Source organism: Engraulis encrasicolus, chromosome 10 (genome assembly GCF_034702125.1).
Source record: "Engraulis encrasicolus isolate BLACKSEA-1 chromosome 10, IST_EnEncr_1.0, whole genome shotgun sequence".
Taxonomy (NCBI): domain Eukaryota; kingdom Metazoa; phylum Chordata; class Actinopteri; order Clupeiformes; family Engraulidae; genus Engraulis; species Engraulis encrasicolus.
The window spans coordinates 31562477-31585509 of NC_085866.1; the positions used below are offsets into that span (position 1 = coordinate 31562477).

At 46.4% G+C, this 23033-nt stretch overlaps 1 protein-coding gene across 1 annotated transcript in view; it reads left to right on the top strand.

The window, feature by feature from the left end:
• Nucleotides 1-18861, top strand: part of acvr1ba (activin A receptor type 1Ba) — a 34802-nt gene extending 15941 nt beyond the window's left edge. Inside the window, exons 2-9 of the mRNA XM_063208634.1 lie at nucleotides 8893-9132; nucleotides 12146-12391; nucleotides 13523-13753; nucleotides 15201-15368; nucleotides 15760-15916; nucleotides 16728-16852; nucleotides 17406-17536; nucleotides 17993-18861. Of these exons, the coding sequence (XP_063064704.1) occupies nucleotides 8893-9132; nucleotides 12146-12391; nucleotides 13523-13753; nucleotides 15201-15368; nucleotides 15760-15916; nucleotides 16728-16852; nucleotides 17406-17536; nucleotides 17993-18118 (1424 nt within the window). The 3' untranslated portion in view covers nucleotides 18119-18861. The remainder of the gene's footprint in view (nucleotides 1-8892; nucleotides 9133-12145; nucleotides 12392-13522; nucleotides 13754-15200; nucleotides 15369-15759; nucleotides 15917-16727; nucleotides 16853-17405; nucleotides 17537-17992) is intronic.
• Nucleotides 18862-23033: the final 4172 nt, after the last annotated feature.

The window sequence follows — 23033 nt, forward strand, 5'->3', positions numbered from 1 at the left end:
AAGCGGAGTTGAGAAGTTCCGCGAAAATGCATCGTCACGTCAGAGAAAGATGTTTGCTATTGTGCGACAACACTACCACTATTTCATGACTGCCTAAGTGTCTTCGTTATGGATGAATGGGCAACAATGTTTTTTTCCAGCCAGGATTGCACTGAAAAGTAGGCTACTCCTGTTAAAAAAGGGCACGGGTGGCCGACGCTGTGCCTGCGCGTGTGTGTGTGGGAGGGAGAGATGAGGGTCGCGACTCCTGAAATACCAGGCGATTCTTTTTCAATGTTCTATGAATCTTTTGCTGAATAGCCTACATTAAATGTGTTTAAACATTTGTTTTCTTTCAAAGAACATGCGTACAATTTAATGTTGGCTTCATGTCATAGCCTACTTTAAGAAACTGCTCGAAAACGCTAGTGATATTCGGCAACGTTTGATATTGCGTGTATTCGGCCACGCATGTTATTTTTTGTGCATTCCTAACAACAACAGCATTAGTTATGAAATTATGACACAAGTTATGAAGTGCGTCCTATGACGCAGTGCGTCTTGTCTGTGAAAAAAGTCATGGTCCTTGGTGGTGCGTCTTTTAACCCAGTGCGTCTTTTGGTCCCGAAAATACGGTAAACGATAATTTGCATCCCTAGTACATGAGAAAAATGATAATGGCACCATAAAATTCTGGTTGTCTTCTAATTTGGTCCCCAGTCAGATGTTTGGATTTGCGGGTTTTGACCCGTTTCAGCAGTTGCCTGGTGTCACACTCTTGGAGAGAAAGAGGGGGATGGAGCAAAAAAGATGGAGAGGAAAGGACAGAGTGATGACTACCATTGGCAGAAGACACTGGATATGTTCTGTGTAGACTTTACTGTTTCAGTGCGCAGGGCTTTTTAGTTCATTGAATTTTACTTGAAAGAATTATTCTTGCTCGCAATCTTAACTTTAACATAACATAATCTGTCGGAATTCTTTTGTTCACATTTCTGTTTTTTTTTTTAAAGCAGGCTTACTTCTACAAGGCTTATATTCGGGGTAATTTAATGAGTGGGCAAATGCACCCACCACACAAATTCCACAAATTCCAATCCACGCAAATTTCACCACATCAAGCAGACTTTACTGGCGAGATGGGGCCAAAGTCCAAAGAAAACTCATTGAAGGGTGTGTGTGTCTGTGAATAGCTGTGTCAACTCCCTGCAAATTCGAAGTTGTCTTACAGTCACAAATACACACACACACACACACACACACACACACACACACACACACACACACACACACACACACACACACACACACACACACACACACACACACACACACACACACACACACACACACAAATACTGATATGACCATACTTTATTTTCCCACAAGCAAGCAGCTGTAGGCTATATGATTGTGTGGATGTGGTTTCTGTGTGAGAGAGAGACACACATGTTGTTATGTGGTCAGTCAGACTGTATGTTGTATGTTGTGGTGGTCATGTGTTGGCCTGATGGCCTGTTGGGGTTGCAGGGAGGAGGCATTCTATAGTGAACCAAGTGACCACAGCTTACAGCAGCCTGGTCAGCCACAGACCACACACACACACACACACACACACACACTGTTGTTGCACACACGTACTACACACACACACTCATGTCCGCACAAGGTCAGGAATCCAGTAAAGGAAAGGAAAGAGTGAATGAGAAGGAAGGAAGCAAGATGAGCCGAGATGAGATGACAAGAGAAGATCACGTCATGTCCTCGTCACCCTCGCTCAGTCGGAACTAGAGTGTCTTCATCCTAGCACGTGGTGGTCACATCTGCACACATCTGGTGCTTCTGCTGTTTATGTGTTTGCGGCCGAGATGTTTACACCATATTTGTCATGCCGCACTTTCTCCTCTCCTACAGATGCTCCTAAAGTGTGCATGCATGTGTGTGTGCGAGCAAGACTGTGTGGTCCAGATGCCTAGTAAGTGGGGGAGGATTGTGTGGGTGTGTGTGTGTGTGTGTGTGCGTGTGTGACGTTTAGCTGTCTCCTCTGACACTGTCCAGAGTGACGCCCCAGAGTTAGAGGCTTTCTTAGGTTGCGTGTGTCTGCCACTTCCCCCTCCGTTCCCCTGGAAACCAAATCAGTAGTTTTATATTGTCCAGGCCCCTCCAGCTCAGTTCAGCACAGCTGCCAATCCTGGCTTCAGAATGTAAAAAAAAAACATACCAGTACTGCCACACATTTGATCCATCCAACCAACTGTGAATCAACTGATCAAATAATGAGCACTGGTAAGCTGGTAAATTGGCTGTGGTTTACTAAGTACTGTAGTCATCTCTGTTAGAGGGAAAACATGTCAGGGGCTTTTCTCTGTGAACCTAATGGCATTGGCTCCCATTTACAGTAGGGTTCTTATAGATAGGACTAAATCTCTTTAAAAAAAAAAAAAAAAACTTGCGCTTTGAAAGTTTTTGTCATACTTTGAGTCCTTGCTGTCGTCAATTTATCGAGGCCTTCTGTAGCCATCTTTAAAATGTCTCCTGGAACTGGAAGGTGTGGTTGTGTAATCCTGTGTGTGCGTGTGTGTGTGTGTGTGGGGGTGGGTGTGTGTGTGTGTGTGTGTGTGTGTGCGGTCATTGTAGGTGGACGTGTGGTCCTGCATGTTTTCTCCCACCCTGACCTTTCTGCTAGCCGCCTGTTTTGGCGACGGGGTTTGTCAGCTCCATCAGGGCAGCGGCTTGTTTTTCAAAGCTTTTCTTTTCTCTTCTCTTTTTTCCCCTTTTTCTTGTCTCTTTTTTCTTGCTGGATATTCTGTATGCATGCAATGAAGGCCAGGTCACTTTCTGCGTAATCGTCAGGAAATTCCGTCTGAGCGAGAGCGCAAGAGTGTGAGGAAGAGAGAGAGAGCGCAAGAGTGTGAGGGAGGGAGAGAGAGAGAGCGCAAGAGTGAGAGAGAGAGAGAGAGAGAGAGGGAGAGAGCAAGCAAGCGAGCAAGCGCAAGATTGAGAGAGGGAGGCAAGGGAGTGTAACTTGGAGTGGCTCCATCTGTGATTACTGGCACTGCGAAGGCGAGCCCTCTACACGGCCGACGGCTCTGCCGAGAATTGCACAAGGGGGTCGCTGCTCCCTCCAGCCCCAACTCCTCCTGTTCACGGACACACACAAACTTTTACACACTCACACACACACACTTATACACACTCTTACCGGTATACACACGCACACTTTTTCACAAGCTTTTACATGGACACACACACACACACACACACAAACAAACTTTTACACGCACACACCCCCAGTTTCACACACACACACACACACACAGTTTTACACTCACACATTCACACACACACTCACACACCCACAGTTTTACACACATATACACACGGACTACACACATTGCTACCCCCCCCACTCCCCCACAGTCGTTGATAACATCCTCACTCAACAACTTACTTTACTCACCCACTAACATTACACACACTTACGAAAAGTCTCTCACTTAAGAAAACTCACTCAGTCACACACGCTCTATCTCTGTGTCCTGATCTGACGGATGTGCTCACCTTCAAATATCTACATGCACACGCACACGCACACACACACACACACACACACACTAGAATTCGCCCACGCATGCTTACACGGAGATGGACGTGGGTGAGGCCGTGGCTGCCTGCCTGCCTTTGCGCGTGCGTGCATGCCTGCCTTTGCGCGTGCGTGCATGCCTGCGTGCATGCCTGCGTGTGTGCGCCTTCCTGCGCGTGTGTGCGTGCGTGTATGTGTGTGTCGCAATCAGGGTGAGGGAGGTGGGGAGGAAGCGCCCGGTGTGAGTAAGACTTCTCAAGAGCTGACGGATGACAGAGAATAATGACCGAGCTGGAAGAGGAGATCAGGTCAGAGAGAGACATGAAAGGATAGGGGGAGCGAAAGAGAGAAAGGGAGGACGAGAGTGAAAAAAGTCGTAGAAAGAGAGAGTGATGGACATGCAAAGAAGAAAAAAGTGTGAAAGGATGGGAAGAACGGATGCAGAGATCCGCTGATTCCAGAAAGAAGGGGGCAAAACGAGTACAGAAAGAGAGACACACACTTTTCACACAGAAGGGGTGCAAATAAATCCTGAAAATGCGTCGCAATACCTTATTTTTACGATATACTGCATGAGAGAGAGAGAGAGAGAGAGAGAGAAAATATTTGGAGAGGGCCGATTTTAAGAAGGCTTTTAATGTAAACAAAATCTGCCCCCATTAGAATAGCTCAGATCTGAGAGAGAGAGAGAGAGAGAGAGAGAGAGAGAGAGATGTCCAGAGAGAGATGTCCAGAGAGAGATGTCCAGAGAGAGATGTCCAGAGAGAGATGTCCAGAGAGAGGGGGAGAGAGAGATGTCCAGAGAGAGGGGGAGAGAGAGATGTCCAGAGAGAGGGGGAGAGAGAGATGTCCAGAGAGAGGGGGAGAGAGAGATGTCCAGAGAGAGGGGGAGAGAGAAGCGGATCTGAGGGTGAGGGTGGCTATATGGGGATTTGGGAATAAAAGAGCCTGTGCAAACAGCAGTTATAGGCAGCATGGAGAGGGGAGGAGAGGAAGGAAAGGAGCGGGCACCGAGCACACACACACACACACACACACACACACACACACACACACACACACACACACACACACAAACCCTGTGCTTTATGTGCCCTGGAAACTAAAGGACGCCTGGGTCTCGTATGTCAAAAAAAGTATGTCCTGTGCGTGAGAGTGAAATGTGGTGTTGGTACTGTACTGTTTTTTTTCTGAGCGTGCGTGAGAGTGTGTCTGTGTGTGTGCCGTGTGTGCCGTGCGTGCAGCCCCGAAAGGATAACTTCAGCCAATTTCGACATTTCGACACTACCCTGGACTTGTCAGTACCTGAGATTTTTTTTCTTCTTCAGCCTTTTCAGAGATCCTGGTCATTGTAATGGGGGCAGAGTTTGTTTACTATTCAAAAAACATCTTGATTTATGATTCCCAAAAACGTCCAAAAGGTTATGCAACATCAGCAGACAACTAGCAAACGGCGATACCTTTTGGGAAAATATTTGGAGAGGGCCGATTTTAAGAAGGCTTTTAATGTAAACAAAATCTGCCCCCATTAGAATAGCTCAGATCTCGGAAAGGGCTGAGCCGAAAAATGCAGCATCACCTGGTACCGTCAATTCAAGAGTAGCCTGAGCAATACAACAGCATATTGAAATTGGCAGAAGTTCTCCCTTAAGCTCAGAATGAGCCTGTATGGACGAGTGTGCATGTGCGCTTGTTCGTGTGCGTCCGTGCATGCGTGTGCGTCCATTTCTTCTTATTGATGGAGAAGGAGAGCGAGTGGGTGTAAGCGGCGGGTTGTGGAGGGAGCGTCTGCACTGCAGACAATATGGCACAGTAGCCCTGTTACTGGGGTCAGGCCAGGTCTGGTCTGGGTCCTGGATGCCTTTCCACTCATTACAGCCCTTTAGACTCTCCTGAAGAGGAGACTTCACTTTTCTAATGGGCATGGAAAGGGATGGCTTATTGCTTGGAAGGGTCAGTGTGTATGTATATGGGGCGGTTAAATTAGCTTTTCGGAGCGAGTATGGGGGTAGGAGTGGGTAATGGGTAATGGGGGTAGGCTGTGTGTGTGTGTGTGTGTGTGTGGGGGGGGTTGTGTTGGTTTGAGGCAATTAGTCTAAAATGGTTCTCTGCCCTGCGTGGCTGAACAGGCTCTGGACTCTTGGCTGATAACAGTGGGGTGCGAGACATTTGGTATGGCACACACACACACACACACACACACACACACACACACACACACACAAAAACACACACACACACACACACACACACACACACACACACACACACACACAATCAAGCCCCTCTATATTCAGAACAGTACTTTTGGAAACAATGTCTGCACACACACACACACTCCTGCACTGACACACAATGCATTCTTTTCAAAATGACATGTAACACGGCGACGCACGCACTCATACCCAATAGAGAGAAATGCCAAGGTGCTGGGCCTCTCCAGTGCTAGATAGCCTGCTTGAGCAGATTATCTTAAAGGCTGCCACACACACACACACACACACACACACACACACACACACACACACACACACACACACACACACACACACACACACACACACACACACACACACACACACAGCGGGAGCATAATCCAGAGGTCCAGCCGTGTCCTTTTTAGCCAACGGCTGACTGAAATAGCCTACACACGCACACACACACACGCACACGCACACACACGCACACACATAGCACTCAGAGCAGCAGCCCCAGAGGTATTATGGGATTTTTAGTGCTGCATTGTGGGTAATGTAGTGCGGTGTTCAGTCCAGATCAGCTGTTGCTTTGTGTAGCTCCTATCGACGTGACACCGGTGTTACGGTAAGCCAGTCATGAAGCGTGAAGTACAGTGTATGTATGTGGTGGTGGTTAGGGGTCCATTAGGCCCGACTGGCCGTCTGTATGTCTGGCCCTCCTGCCTGCCTCTGTGCCATTCCAGCCCCTTTAAATAGATCAGCAGACAGAGTAGTACACCATGGGCTCCTACACACACACACACACACACACACACACACACACACACACACACACACACACACACACACACACACACACACACACACACACACACACACACACCTCAGCTCTCCTCACCCCTAAGTAACCACCCATAGCACCCACATCACTCCCTCCCTCTCTCTCCATCTCTTTCTGTGGTGCTGTCTTGTGGTGGTAGTCTCTCTCTCTCTCTCTCTCTCTCTCTCTCTCTCTCTCTCTCTCTCTCTCTCTCTCTCTCTCTCTCTCTCTCTCCGGTCTCTCTTTCTCTCTCCGGTCTCTCTTTCTTCCGGCCCCCACCCCCTTCTCTGGCTATCTGATCTACCCTCATCATTACCTCCAGACGATTAATGCAGGGCTGGATGTGGGGCTAATGATTTTTGGAAAGGGACCCCTGCACTGGCCGTCTGTCTGCGGCCCACTGAGACTCACTCTGGGCTTGGGGTGGCTGGGGGGCCACTGAGACTCTGGGCTGGGGGTGGCTGGGGGGGCTGCAGTGCGGGACACTGAGCTGGGGGGGGGTCAGGGCTGGGAGGCTAGTCAGCAGTGGGTTATTTACTGTCACCGGTGGCACTTACTGCAGTGGCCATGGAGGAAGTGTGCGTGCGTGCGTCATTCTTTCTCGCAGGGCCACTTGGTGTGTGTGTGTCTGTCTGTCAGAGCGTCGCTACAGGGCTATGTATGTCAGTGTCGTGAGGGGGGTGGGGGTTTGTGGCAGGCTCGTCTGAGGCCCGGTCTGTTTTTGTTTGGGTCTCCGCAGTGAGGGATTCGGTTACATGTCATGCAGTCTTTCAAGGTGGATGGGTGGGGGTGGGGGTTTAGCGTGCGTGTGTGTGCGTGTTTGTGTGTGGGTGGGGGGTGAAAACGAGACTGTGTTGGTCGGCTCAGACCTTGAGGCGACTGGCTCCCACCAGTGGAGTAGCGGCAAAGAGTTCCTGTACAACCTGTGCCCCCTGCTGGCAGGTGGACAGTACTGTATGAAGGAGCAAGTACATGATGCTAGTGCATGGTTGGACTGTCAGTTGGGGATATTTTATTTGGTTTAGAGGCAGGAAAAACTGGATTGATAAAGTAAAAATCATGCCATGTATATCTTCTGCCTTCTGCCTGTGTGATCCTACTACTTCACTGAGCCAGGTGATGTCAGGGGTAGGGAACCTATGTCTCGATGACCGTTTACAGTCCCCCGTTATAATTGTAATATGCAGTTTCACATGAAGTATGACACGTTTTGTAAAGAAGTCTTAGAAATTGTAGAATAGTAGATTTGCAATACAATGAAATGATATCTTCAGGGGACCTAGTGAAGGTGGGGTCTGTTGTAAAGGTGGACACCTTCAACATAGGCCTGAAGAGCAGGGGGTTGTGTTCATAGGTACGGCCCTTGGAGGACTTTATACAATTTTAAGTGGCCCCTTGAATAAAAAAAAAACCAGATCAAGTGATTAGTTGAAACAAATATGGGGCACAACTTTTTTGGCTTCTATCTTTCTGGACCTGGGTTCTTGTGCAGAAATCTTGGTCCTCAAGCAAACAGAACACTTCTGGACTTATCATCATCACCAGCGTTTGTGTGTGTCGTTCTTTTTGGCTCGTGTAGCAGAATGCCATCATGCCAGCCAGGCGTGCAGATTAGAATGAGTGATCAGAAGCCGTCAAACTGGATTGAACGAGTCAGAGTGGGGCTGTGCGTTACCTCATTTCACTCGGTTGAGCAATTGTGCCAATTTGCATCAGCCGGTTGTCAGGGAGCTGGCAAGAGCTAACGTGTGGTGCGGAGTTGGAGCTCCTTCAAGCCATGTTGCCCCATAACTGTGTTCGTTTAAGGGAAGGGTGGGGAACCTTTTTCATTTGAGGGACCACTTCAAATTCATCCGAGGGCCGTAAACGTCCTCCGAGGGCCATACTATGAACACAAACCAGGATTTCCCCCTGCACTTTAGGCCTATATTATTTGAAGGCAGCCACTTTTAAAACAGACCCCACCTTCTCTAGGACCCCGGAATATAACTTAAATGTAATGCACATGTAATTAAAATGTAATTTAAAGATTCCTTTTATTCCTCATATTTCATGTGAAGCTGCATAACATTAAAATAATATCGGGGACCTCAAGGGCTGTAAATGGCCCTCGAGATATACCGTTCCCCACCTCTGTTTTAAGGTGATGATGCACTGGGCAACTTTTTGAGCAATATGTCCAGGCAACGGTACTAGATGTTGTTTTAGATTATTTACCATATGCCATTTTTATTAGGAGAACTGTCCTGATAATTCGTTATGTAAATGGACCGTAACTCAACATGTTTTTGTCTTCTCCTCTCTCTGTGCAGGTCTGTGGTGTAACTGCACCGAGTGTGGCAGCACGGGCTATGAGTGCCAGACGGACGGCGCGTGCATGGTGTCCACCTCTAAGATCTTGGGCGTGGAGACGCACGTGAGGATCTGCCTGTCGCGCGACCGCCTACAGCCGCCCGGACAGCCCATATACTGCAAGGGCTCCAAGGGCTACCAGAACACACACTGCTGTTACCATGACTACTGCAACAGCATCGACCTCAAGGTGCCCATAGGTGAGGACACGATTAAGTCAAGTCAAGTCAACGTGTGTCTGTCTCTGTGTCTGTCTCTGTGTCTGTCTCTGTGTCTGTCTCTGTGTCTGTCTCTGTGTCCGTGTGATGATGGAAATTCTATTCTGCAGACATAGGAAACACACGTGAACGACCCCCTTGTGGTATTTTCCACTGGACAACTCATAGAAAATGGTTGTATACAAGTTAAAGAGACTGGGTAATATCTACTCCCCAAAGCATGTGAAGGACACAATAGTTTCCACTCTGAGCTTCAGGAACGAGACTATTTGGGTGGGAGGGTTGGTGGGTCTCCTTCAAATGAGATTAGTAGTCATGTTGGTAGAAAAACAAGTCCGACAGGCGGACAACAGATGCGTCCGTCTATGCCCGTTCTGAACCTTTTTTGCCCAAACGCCCCCTTGGCCTCCTCATAACCTGTCAAGGCAATTTATCAATAAGCCTACCATGTACTGTATAAGCCTGGATTTGAAAAAGTACCATAGGATTTCAACAGTGTTGGGCAATTTACTGAAAAACTGTAATGCATTGCTGATTACATGTTACTGTCTTTTCAAAATAATCCCTTACACTACATTTAGCAATGTGGGGACCTAAGGCGAATTTAGCTTAGGGGGGCCATCGGTCCATCCCATATCACATTTTTTTTTAACATAAAATCTCTATTTTTGTTAGGCTTTTTTTTTTTAATCACGATTTTTTATTTAAAATAAATAAATAATTACAAACATAAAAAACAGGCAAACATTACAATGAATTACAATGAAACATTTCAATGAATAGGCTATTTGCAATTTTGCATAGGCCTACATTAAATAAACTAAAATGTGAAATTCTCTTTTCACTTTAATATGAGAGCAGTGATGTCCCCCCCCCCTCACTGAAGTGTTATTTCATGTGTGTGCATGATGCTGTCACCTATTTGAAGTGACGTTGATGTTGGATTTCATGGAATACTTTTAAATGCCGCTTTGGGAAGAAAACAGAGTAGGCGACAGGTGAACTGTATTTCTGTCAAAACAGTGGTTTGCAGGCGTTTGCGTTTTCACGTGGATATTGTCTTCGTGGGCCGTAACAGACAAACCGTAAGTTCCATAAACTAATCAATGAGACATTGGCTACGTGTACATGATGTTTTTAAGTCCGATTTAATAAATGCGATTTAAATAGATCGGATTAAGAGTTATTTTGCGATGTGTATACATGGCACTTTCACTTAAATGCTATTAAACGTCTGGGGAAAATAAAGCATTGCGATTGGACTGAGGACGCACGTGCTGAGCGAGCCAAATAAGGCACGGGGGCGTGGTTCAATGCCACCGATATGCAGGCCATCTTCCCCACGAAAATCGTTGCCTCAGGCGGACTGAAATCACAACATTTCCCCCTTTCTCCCTGGATCATTTACAATGCTACATAAGCTACCCTGTTAGCATAGAAAAACGAGTGGTCAAATGGTAATGTGGAGTAACTTTGTTGTGCTTCATTACTTTGTGGGGCACTTTTACATCAATATATGGAAGCCACAACATTTATAGTCGCTTAGGGACTTTAAATTAAGCAAAACTTTCATGTGAAAATCAACAGGAAGTGCCGCCATGTTTTTCTCACTGGCAAAGAGCTTTTGGTTTGCACGCATGAGCTCCAGGCCAAAACTGAGCGACTGCCACCTTGTGGACACAAGAGGGAATCACAATTCAGAAACCCATCACGGGAGGGCGGACGGACGGACGGACGGACGGACGGACACCAAAGCCTCTTATAGAGATGCGTGGGACGCATCTAAAAAAATAATTTGCAATGTCAGCACAGTGGCTTGGTTTTTCTTTTGTTTTCATAAATTTAATCCTGTGGAAGCATTTTTATAATAGAAGTTTTTATATTCATGTCCCAGCATTGAAGCCTATTCGATTGGATCAGAATTTGGACATTGTTGTTGTTTTCGCTTTCGGTTACTTGGTTTGCTGTGACTATTTCAACTGTATAGCCCCAGAGTGTAATTTCAAATCCTGTCGGCCTAGTTTCTCAGGTAGAAGGTCATGTATTTTTAGAGGGCTCATTTTCAAATACACAACAGAGTACGAGCTGTATGTACATGGCCCTCATGTGTATACTCACTCTTCTGATTGATCAATGATCATGGAAGCAAATATGGCAAAGGTCAATTAACTTTGAATTCATATGAGTCCAGACCTATGTGAAGCAGTCTATCTCCAAAAAGCAGTTCCCTTTTCTCCATAACGGCATTTCCCATGTCAGTGTGAACAAACCACCAACTTAACATCTAAAATGATGGACAATGCTGAAAAGATGGGTGGCTTGTTCATACTAGTCTGGCGAGTTTGGTTTGATTTGACTTCAAAAAAAGTTTCTGTTAACACAGTGTTGTGTAACGGATGCCACCTAGCAGGGTTAGGGGGTGAAATGTTAGCAGAGCTCTAAATGAACACCAGCCAACCAGCCAAATGGTGGTGAAATGTCAGTTCGGCTGGTAGAAAAGGCCAACTTACTAGCCACATTGACCCATTAGTGAATGTGTGTTTGGCTAGTGAGTTTAACATATAGCCATTTTGGCTGGTGATGAAAAGAGTTAATTTAGGGCACTGAATGTTAGTAAACATAGTAACTTCGGTAGCCACTCAGCTATCAGCCAAGACCTTGAGCTCAGTGGTGTTGTGCCTGTGCTTCCATGCCAAACTGTTGTGATTGGGAGACCGCGGGTTGGAGTTCAGAGTGGCGAAGTTGCTTGGATGAGTACTACCACTGTTACACATTGCTCCTTTCAAAGTGAGTGTTGCAATGTGTATTGACTGTGAATGTTCTCCTCTCCAGCACCATCCGACGGCAGTCTGGTGGAGCAGGTGGCGGTGATTGTGGGGCTGATAATCCTGTTACTGTGTGACTAACGGCACTCTCCTCTCCTCTCCTCTCCTCTCCTCTCCTCTCCTCTCCTCTCCTCTCCTCTCCTCTCCTCTCCTCTCCTCTCCTCTCGTAGCCCCATCTGACGGCAGCCCGGCGAGCTGGGGTCCGGTGGAGCTGGTGGCGGTGATTGCAGGGCCGATCATCCTGGTGTGCCTGCTGCTGATCGTGGGCGTGCTGCTGTTCCAGCACCACCAGCGCACCTACAACCACCGGCAGCGTCTGGACGTGGAGGACCCCTCCTGCGACCACCTGTACCTGGCCAAGGACAAGACCCTGCAGGACCTCATTTTCGACCTCTCCACCTCCGGATCTGGATCAGGTCAGATCACAGGGGATGGTTGATTACTACTGCACAGTTCAAGAAGACGCTTTAGCACCCCTCTGGTCGGGCAGGTGCGTGGGATATTATCCCAGTGGGGTTGTCGTTGAAGTGAAAAGAAATCCTGCACACTGTCCATTCCACCAACAAACTTTAATACAACGTTTCGGTCATCCGACCTAGAAGGTCAGATGACTGAAACGTTGTATTAAAGTTTGTTGGTGGAATGGACAGTGTGCGGGATTCCTTTTCACTTAGATTGCTACTGCACACCTGGGGCTGGGCTACGGGTTGATTGTCATTGCCAATCACGTATATGCTCAACTCTACAATTATAGTCCATTACACTATGAACCTCTGTGCATAGTATACGGAAAAGAATAGACATTCGTTGGAAGGCCTTTGTTAATAAAACTGACTTGGTCTATGTCTAATGTAAGTTTTAGGTGTGAAGGAGCATTCAAGCAATGAGAAAGTATACTGACAATACTTGCATATTCAAGGAGTTTGACTAATGTAGATGTTGGCTCTCTTGAGCCAATGCTCTCTGTGTCAAAATGTGTGGACTGCACACTCAATGGCTTGACTGACTGCTGTAGATGTGGGGTTCTAGCCAATATGCGGACTCCTGTCCTCGGCCTGTGCGTGTGGCCTCGCGTTTCGCTCCGTCCGCCTCCGTGTATAAAACAAAGACGTTTCCTAGTTGTTAGCCTAGCCACAACAACTTTTGGGGGACTGTTCCTCATCCACCATCCCAATTGCAATAGAGATAATGACATTAGAATTGAGCTTGTGCGAGATATTGAAATACATGTCTGTCGTCAGTGACGTCACCACAAGGCCACAAGCAGGCAAGTAAGCAAGAGAGGACGGGAGTCTGCATATTATAGAAACACAGAGGGCTCTCTACACTCTGGATAGACTACCATGACTGGCGTTTACATGCTGTATTTAATCCCAAATGAATAAATCCGAATTAAATAGCTCTGTCGAGTTTGCTTTGATCTTTCATTTAATTCCAAATTAAGAGGTGTTTACATGGCGTTTTCAAAGCGGAATTAAAGTGAGTTAATTCCAAATTAAATGTCTCGTGTAAACATAGCAATTGACCCTTCTTCCTGTGTCCTCCAGGCCTGCCGCTGTTCGTGCAGCGTACCGTGGCCAGGACCATCGTGCTGCAGGAGATCATCGGCAAGGGGCGCTTCGGCGAGGTGTGGCGCGGCAAGTGGCGCGGCGGCAACGTGGCCGTGAAGATCTTCTCGTCGCGAGAGGAGCGCTCCTGGTTCCGCGAGGCCGAGATCTACCAGACCATCATGCTACGCCACGAGAACATCCTGGGCTTCATCGCTGCCGACAACAAGGGTAAGAAGAAAAGTTATTTATTTTTATTGTATTGTTTATCTGGAAATAGTGTTTCTCAACGGGGGCTCTACACCCACTGGGGATGGGGATTGCTAAATTGCCAATGGGGGATAAACTGTAAGTCTATTTCATTTTTTTTAATACTAAGGGCGGAGTTGGCAGGCTTGTGATGAGGTCATAGGGAAGAATGTTCAAAAGATGTTGAGAACCATTGGCATAGTAAACTCAAGAAGTCCACAGATGATTTAGATCAAAGTCATGAGATTATTCTGACAGTCATCATGACAATCCTGCTTAATATTAGTTCCATTATCTATGCAACTATTCCAGGTAGTTAACCACTACTAGTAGCTACTGTGAGTGAAATTCAGCTCATTTACCCATGCTGAGACAGAAGACATGCATTACAAAAGTTAAACTTTTTTTGCATGATCAATTAAATTCATAGGTATTACTTGTTCAACTTACAGAGTACAGTAATGACAAGGTGCTAATTTACTCAAATCAAAGTACAGCATTACCAGTCAGATTCACCTTAATTGCCTGTCAAACATTTCAACTGTCCCCTTATTTCTGTCGGGCCTTTTCTCAATTTGGAGAGACTTCTTATAAACTAAGGCCTTGGCTTTGGTTTAAAATCCACATATTTTTTAAAAAAAAAAGGCTTTTAAAAATATCCCATTTTGGGGGCTAAAGCGCACAATGGAGTTTGTATTTTTATCCACACGTTGCGTGTCCACCTAAACAGGAGAAAAAATATCCATGGCAGGCTACTCGTTAACGGCACCAAAATCAGGATGCAAATACGCTGTAGATGACCATAGTAGACTGCAGGCCAAACGGATGTTGAGCAGTGGGACTTGTTGATACAGTCCAATCTGGCCATCTAAGTACACCTCACCTCACCTGTGTGTCTGTCATGCCACTGCTATTGTAGAAACACAGATATACAAATGAGTTAGTCAGCCTGTTGGCATGCAAGTCTTTAGTTTCCCTGTTCTCATTTGCCCTTCTGCTCTCTCTTCCTCCCTCCCCTAACACCAACACATTCTCATCATCTCACGTCCCCTCTGTCCTCTTCTCTCTCTCTTCCTCCCTCCCCTAACACCAACACATACTCATCATCTCACGTCCCCTCTGTCCTCTTCTCTCTCTCTTTCTCTCCCTCCTCTCTCTCTCTCTCTCTCTCTCTCTCCCTCTTTCCCTTTCTCTCCATCTCTCCCATTTTTCTCTTTCTTTCTTGCTTGCTTTCTTTCTTCTTGTGCTCTCTCTCACTCTCTCCCTCTCTCTTGCTCTCTTGCTCTCTCTCTTGCGCTCGCTCTCTCGCTCTCTCGCTCTCTCGCTCTCTCGCTCTCTCTCCCCCTCTCGCTCTCTTGCTTTCTCTCTCTCTCTCGCGCTCTCTCTCTCTCTCTCTCTCTCTCTCTCTCTCTCTCTCTCTCTCTCTCAGACAACGGCACGTGGACTCAGCTGTGGCTGGTGTCTGACTACCATGAGTATGGCTCCCTGTTTGACTACCTGAACCACTACTCCGTCACCATCGAGGGCATGATCAAGTTGGCTCTGTCGGCCGCCAGTGGCCTGGCACACCTGCACATGGAGATCCTGGGCACACAGGGTAAGCTACTCACTACTCGCTCCCAACGCATTTTAAATGTATATGTATTACAGTACAATACATAACAATACAATATGTATTTATATAGCACAATATCACAACTATGAAGTTGCAAAATACACACACACACACACACTCTAACACACACATTCACACACCGGCTGAAGCCCAAGGCCCAATTCCATAAGTCACTTATTTAATTAATATTAGCATATTTCATTTGACTATCAATTGTACGTCATGGCTACATTTTCGACTTTTTATCTGTTCATTGACAATAGTGTGTAAGTGAGTATTTGCGTGCATCCGTCCCCAGGGGCTAGTCTTAAGGGGTTTTGCAAACGTTGCAGTGTTGCCTCAGCTAATGGCCATGGGCCGGGTGTCTCCACAGGAAAGCCGGGCATCGCCCACCGCGACCTCAAGTCCAAGAACATCCTGGTGAAGAAGAACGGCACGTGTGCCATCGCAGACCTGGGGCTGGCCGTGCGCCACGAGTCGGCCACCGACACCATCGACATCGCGCCCAACCAGCGCGTAGGCACCAAGAGGTACAGATATGTGACCAGCCACGGGGAAAACAGGCCAGAAGTAGACAAGGGGGTATATTAAGTTAAGCATATGGGCCAGCGGTGGCTCACGTGGCCTGACCTGTCACCTGACCCCTCTCGATGTGTCCTTGAGCAAGATGCTTAACCCCCTGTGTGTGAATGTGAGTGTAAATGGGTGAATGTGAGACCTACAATGTAAAGCGCTTTGAGTGCTCGAAGGAGTGGACCGGCGCTGTATAAATGCAGTCCATTTGCCATATATTCTGATAGTGCAGATTCAAAATTTCTAATTTCAAATTCTAAATTTAAACAATGATGCCTCACACATGGAGATCTGGTGATATCAGATGAATGTGTTCACTTCTTAACCACCAACCAGGATGTGGGCACCAAGAGATTTAAATATGCACCACAAGTACTGTTGTGCCACCTGGGTGGGCGCTGCAGTGGAGCAGGGTGTGCATATCTGTACAACAAAACACTTGACTTTGTCAGTCCTCCCACAGACAATTTAAATATGGCACCAAGAAGTATGCAGGGTAGGCAGACCAGGCAAAAGCAGACCAGGATGTTGTCTTGTACGTACATGTATATACTACAAACATCTCTCTTTACTTAGCTAGTCCACCCACAGCTTGCTTGCTGAAATTCTGTATGTAGCTAGTGCACCCTGAAAAAGGTACATCAACACATCCTTTTGTTTTTGCTGTTGAACTAACTGTTGGACTATCCAAAAACAGTTCAGTTATTGTTGTATTACCCCAAAATGGAAAACTGAAATGACCAAATCCCTCCCCCTCTTCTCCCTCAGATACATGGCTCCAGAGGTGCTGGATGAGACCATCAACATGAAGTTCTTTGACGCCTTCAAGAACGCGGACATCTACGCCCTGGGCTTGGTCTACTGGGAGATCGCACGTCGCTGTAACACTGGAGGTGAGTCGGGAGGGCACACACACTGGCAAAAGTCGACGGTCGTTAATTATTCAGTGAATGCTTTGCAGTGTATAGTGGAGCTGTTAGATTCCGCAGAGTTAAGAAAGTTAATATATTTACAATAGCATTCACAATATCACCCTATCGCCTGTAGATATACACCATGCTCAGTGGCAGCTGTTTAAAGCAGACTGCCGTTCCATTACGACCCGAGGTCATTTCCCAATCTTTCCCCCATCTCTCTGCCACTCATTTCCTGTCGCATTCTCGAACTGTCCTATACTATATGTTAACTGCAGTGTGCTATAATATGTTTGGGGGGGTGTTGGATAAACTGAGGATACAAAGGATACACTGAGCTGTGCTTAGTTGCCATTGAAGAGCATTAGTCCATGTCATTTTGTAATACTAAGGGGGGGCGTTGTCAGGCTTATGATGAGGCAAGGGGGCGTTGGGTGGCTTGTGATGAGGGCAAGGGGGCGTTTGTTCAAAAAAGGTCGAGAACCACCGTTTTAAACAAAGCAGACTGGTGACCCTTCCCTCTTCCCCGTAGGTGTGCATGAGGACTACCAGCTGCCGTATTACGACCTGGTGCCCTCGGACCCCTCCATAGAGGAGATGAGGAAGGTGGTGTGCGACCAGAGGCTCCGGCCCAACGTGCCCAACTGGTGGCAGAGCTACGAGGTAAGACCAGGGACCACCCCTCCCCTCCTGGAACCCTTTGTGTATTCTTTTTTAATATACCAGATGGATGTGGAGATGAACAGTTTTTCAGGTCAGAAATTAGAATTTAGCATTACTAGCAAATGGACCGTGTGTGGGAGTTTATATATTTCACAAACAGCTATGGACATGAATTTGTTGGATAACCTTCATCGAGTTATCAAAAACCGGTAAATGCTTGTAAGTCTATACAGTGTTTGGACCATGAACTGTATTTTACTCTTATTATTATACTTTTTCTCCACTTTGTGGCAGAAACGTGGGTTAAATTGCGTTCATGTAGCCGCGTATGTTTGTGATATAATGTGGTGTTGTGTGCTAATGTATGATCCAGATCTTTATTTTGCACTCTGTAGTGGAAACGTGTGTTAATTTGCGCTCATGTTGCTAACGTGTTTGCTAATGTGTGTGTTCCAGTCGCTGCGAGTGATGGGGAAGATCATGCGGGAGTGCTGGTACGCTAATGGGGCCGCGCGGCTAACGGCCCTGCGCATCAAGAAGACGCTCTCACAGCTCAGCATTGAGGAGGACGTGAAGATGTGATTGGCTCCTGCTTCATTGCAAACCACTCCCACCTTCTCCCAGGACACTTTAACAGAGATGAGGAAGAAAAAAACAAAAAACGCACGAAATGTAACGAGACGCGCCAACGACTGGGTTAAGAGCGCACAGACTCGAGAGAAGAGATGGGGAGGGAATGTAGAGTAAAAAATATATCAGTGATGTTGGAGAATTTGAAAGAAAGAAAAAAGAGGGAGACAAGAGAAGAGACCCTGCCAGTTTTTTTCAGCGCCACATGTCTGTGTTGTGAAGAGGCCTACCTCACCTTTTTTAGCCAAAACTACTGAACCCTGCCGTCCCTTCCGCTGTTGCCCCCACCCCCACCCCCACCCACCTAACCTGCCTGATCCAGCCCTCATCCCCCAAGCCCCCAGATACCTGGACCCCAGCCCTAGTGGACCACCACACGCAACCCCATCCCCAACTCTCCCTCCCCACTGTTCCCACCCCAACCTTCAAGGTCCTGACCCCCTTGCATCCAGCACTAGCAGACCCCCATACCTACCCCCATATCCCCTCCTCTCTTCCACCTCCTCCTCTAAAACCCTCCTTCTCACTCCACACTGAAGCACTGGGCTCCTCCACCCCTGGAGTCCATCCCCCACCCCCCTCCTCACTCCTTCCTCCTCCTCAACCACTCCAACCACTCACCTCCTCCTCCTCTTCAACTGCCCCCCCCCTCCCCTCCTCCTCCTCAACCACTCCAACCACTCACCTCCTCCTCCTCTTCAACTGCCCCCCCCCCACTCCCCTCCTCCTCCTCAACCACTCCAACCACTCACCTCCTCCTCCTCTTCAACTGCCCCCCCCTCCCCTCCTCCTCCTCAACCACTCCAACCACTCACCTCCTCCTCCTCTTCAACTGCTCCCCCCACCCCCCCTCCTCCTCCTCGTCCTCCTCAACTACTCCAACCACTCACCTCCTCCTCCTCCTCAACCGCTCACCTCCACCTCCCCTCCTCCTCCTCCTCTTCCTCCTCCTCCTCAACCACTCCAACTGCTCACCTCCTCCTCCTCCATTTTGACCTCAACTTCACTGTCTGTGTATCTGCAAAGTTTTGTGTTCTGGTTTCATTTGGTTTTGTGTGCGTGTGTGTATTTTATCATGGCAGGAACTACTTAATGCACAATGCTAGACATTTTGGTTTGAGACTTTATTATTGCGATTCGAAACCTCGGCACTCCATATTTCTTTTGTTTTTGCTGTTTTTTTGTTTTTGTTTTGTTTTTCGCCATTGGAGTATGGAAGAAATGTTTCCCAACAAAACATTTGTGGCAATATACACTACAATTCATACCTAGGAAGAATGTCTAACATTACAAGTACGGTATTTTTGTTGTTCTTTTTAATGCATCATTTCCCTCCACATGCATGTGTTTTAGTCTTTTGTCATTCCTGTGCTAACATGCGCTACCCACCGCTGTTGTGAAGAGGCAGATGTACTCGTCTGGAGGTGTGGTGGTGCGCTCCAAATAGCATAGGCAGGGGTGTAGTAGCAAGCCTGTATGTCTGTGACTGTTCCATGTGAATATTATATAGACCTAGTGTTATAGCTCTGATGTACTATTTAAAACGGCAGGAAAGGTGATGTGTTCGTGCGTTAGGGGAGGAGTTCTATATGTATGAACATGGAATAGGCCTCTGAGTTGTATTGGGAGAAGTCCTCCTGTGCATTTGTGTGATGACGATGTGCTAGTGTCGTCATGCTGCCTAAAGCCAGGAATGATGTGGTTTTAGGAAAAATAGGACTCAATCTAAGATTGAAGCATCATGAAAATGCTTCAAGGCAAATGACTGCGCATGTATGTTTGTGTGTGTGTGTGTGTGTGTGTGTGTGTGTGAGCGTGCCTGTGTGTGTGTTTTAAGTATTTTTTTTTTTATTATTATTATGGATCATTCTCTGGAGGTGTTCCACGATTCATTTTCCTTGCTGACTTTTCGTTTGTTTTTTTGTGTTCACTGTTTTGGGGTGATTGACATTTTATTTAACTGTTAATATTTTGTATGTCATGATTTTTGTTTTTAGTCTTGATGATTTTATTTGTTCACTGTGACATGTCAATCAGGGGATTCTAATCAGTGGAGCCCAGGTCACTATCTATCTAGACAAAATGGCCGATAGGAAGTGACCGAACGTAGATAATCAAACCTGCTGGACGCGAGAGACTTAGGGTGCAAGTCAACCATGGTCTTTGTCTACCCGCCCTTTTCTGATGCCTGTGGCCCTCCAGCCTTGTGACGCGAGGCTTAACCTCAACGGAGATCAAAGTATTTATTCAATGTTGTGCAAAAAATCATCCTCGCATTTGCTGATTGGGATGTTGAATGGGAGAAAGCCCCTGGAAAGGGGCTCTGCGCTGGTTAACAGCAGGGAAACATATTTTCTGCACAGAGGAGAGGCAACAGCGAGGCAAGAGGCAAGAGTGCACAGGGAAGGATGGGAGGGCAGAGACTGACTTGCACCCCTAATAAGACGCCACACACTGAGGAAGTCAGACCTGTAGGGAAAGGGGGATGACTTTAGAGCTGCACTGTCCTGCGAGACAAAAAATGATAGAAAAGAGAAGATGATGGGTTTTTTTTCTACTTTGATTTCAGTCAAGGACTATTCTTAGCTGTATTGAAAGACGAGGCGTTTCATGTTTTTTCCTGTAACATTTTAACTGTAAAAATCATCCTGAATGACAATCTGTGAGGAGGCTGGCTTTCTTTTTTCTTCATTTTTTGCATAGTGATTTTTACTGTCTGGGCACTGTGAGGTGACTATGATGATGCATATGGTTAAAAGATTGAGTGAATATATGGACCCCCAAGGCTGGTTCACCACTTAGCATAATGTACAGTGATTGGCATCTGGCTTTATTGACTTCAGTTCCAGTCTCATATACTCCAAAATGATCTGATTTTCACCTGTCCCAAGTAGTGCAATCGCCTGGTTGAATTGGGCAGGTAAAACCACCAGGTCATTAGGAATATGTGGCACTGGACTGTAAGACTAATGGGTCCAGGTTGCCCATCATTGATTTATTGTATATTTGTATTGTAAAATACTGCATCTTTTAGCCAATCAGTATCACTTGTTTATAACCTACTACTCCAAAATATATCTCCTTTTTGTTTCTTTTCCATTTCATTTTTCTACTGTTTGTATTTTTAGCTTTCCAAACAAACTTGAAGGTACTACTGATCTGAACTACTACTACTACTACTACTACTACTACTACAACTTCTATTACTACTACTCTGCCTCCCAATGCTGTTCACGTGTTGTCATTTCGAGCCTTTAGTGAAAAACAAAATGTGTTTCTACCCTCATAGCTGGTTAGATTCTTCTTTCATTTGCATACAGCGGCTTGGGCCACGGGTCACAGGTGAAAGTATTGTATTAAAGGGACAGTTTGGTCAATTTCAACATGCAGTTATAATGCTCACACTACCCTGGACTTGTCAGTGCCTGAGATTTTTTTCTTCTTCTTCTTCAGCCGTTTCCGAGATCCTGGTCATTGTAATGGGGGCAGCTCTTTGTTTACATTTTAAAAAATAATTTTTATTTATTCCCAAAAACATCCAAAAGGTTCTAAAACATCAGCAGACAACTAGCAAACAGCAGTACCTTTTGGGAAAATATTTGGAGTTGGCCTATGTTTCATTTTTTTAAAATGTAAACAAACGCTGCCCCCATTAGAATTGCTCATATCTCGGAAAGGGCAGAGCCGAAAAATGTGGCATCACCAGGTACTGACAAGTCAAGGGTAGCGTGAGCAATACAACTGCATGTTGAAATTGACCAAACTGTCCCTTTAAGTCCTTGAAAGGCGATCTCCGATCCTGTTAAAAAATCCAAGTGGTGTGGTGTGCATTGTTGAACAACTCTGTCAGTGACACTGTTGGGCAACCTGCATTTATTTAGTTATTAGAACCCAGTTTCTCATATTCCAAATTACCTGCACGTTTTACCTGTCCAATTCAACCCTGTGATTGCCCTAATCACCTGGTTGAATTAGACAAGTACAAACCAGGTCATTTTGTGCCTATGACACTGGATAGTCAATTAATGAATGCAGGTTGCTTATCATTGCTGGTCAGTGATCTACATCTGGTCAGGGGGAAGTTGTCCAGAACTGCATTACTGGAAGAGATAAAGAATTGGAGAGGTTGTCGTCTGAGTCACTCTGCTCTCCTCCTCCATCATGTAACCGAACCCCCCAACGCACCACATCACACCACAGTGAAGCACACACACGCTGTTAAGAAATCACTGCAAGGCCACGTGTTGTGCACTGGTGTGTCCTTGGATGACCTTTTAAAAAGCGGCCTCCCAGGTTTCACGCTGTGTGGTAAAATGTGTGACGTTAAGGGTTTAACCTTGACCTCATATGGAGGCTGAACTAAGTGGTGGTGGTGGTGGTGGTGGTGGTGGTGGTGGTGGTGGGGGGGGGGTGTTGGTTCAGTCGGCATTCCTTTCACTAGAGACGGAGAAAGTAAAGCTAATAGAAATAGGAGAAATGGGTACTCTGCCCTACAAAGGCTAAGTGCAGTAACGACTTTTGTCCAAATTCAGTTAACTTTAGACTGAAAATGGTCTTTATTACACCTTTTATCTTTATCTTGTGACAAAGCCTTATGGACCAAATGTGTCCCATTTTAGTGATTGTTGCTATGTTGAATTTGCAGTAAATGCAATATCCAACCATCCAATACCAAAACTTTGAAGCCATTTTTCTTCAGTTTCAATGTTCGCATAGTTACTGCACGTTGCCTTTGTAGGGCAGAACTGTTGGGTTATGAGGATAAACATGGTGCTCTGTACAATACGATAAGAACACTTGGCTATGGGCATCTTTTTGCCTCAAGAGTGATCTGAAATGACGAAATGGCAAGAGTAGAGTTGAGTTG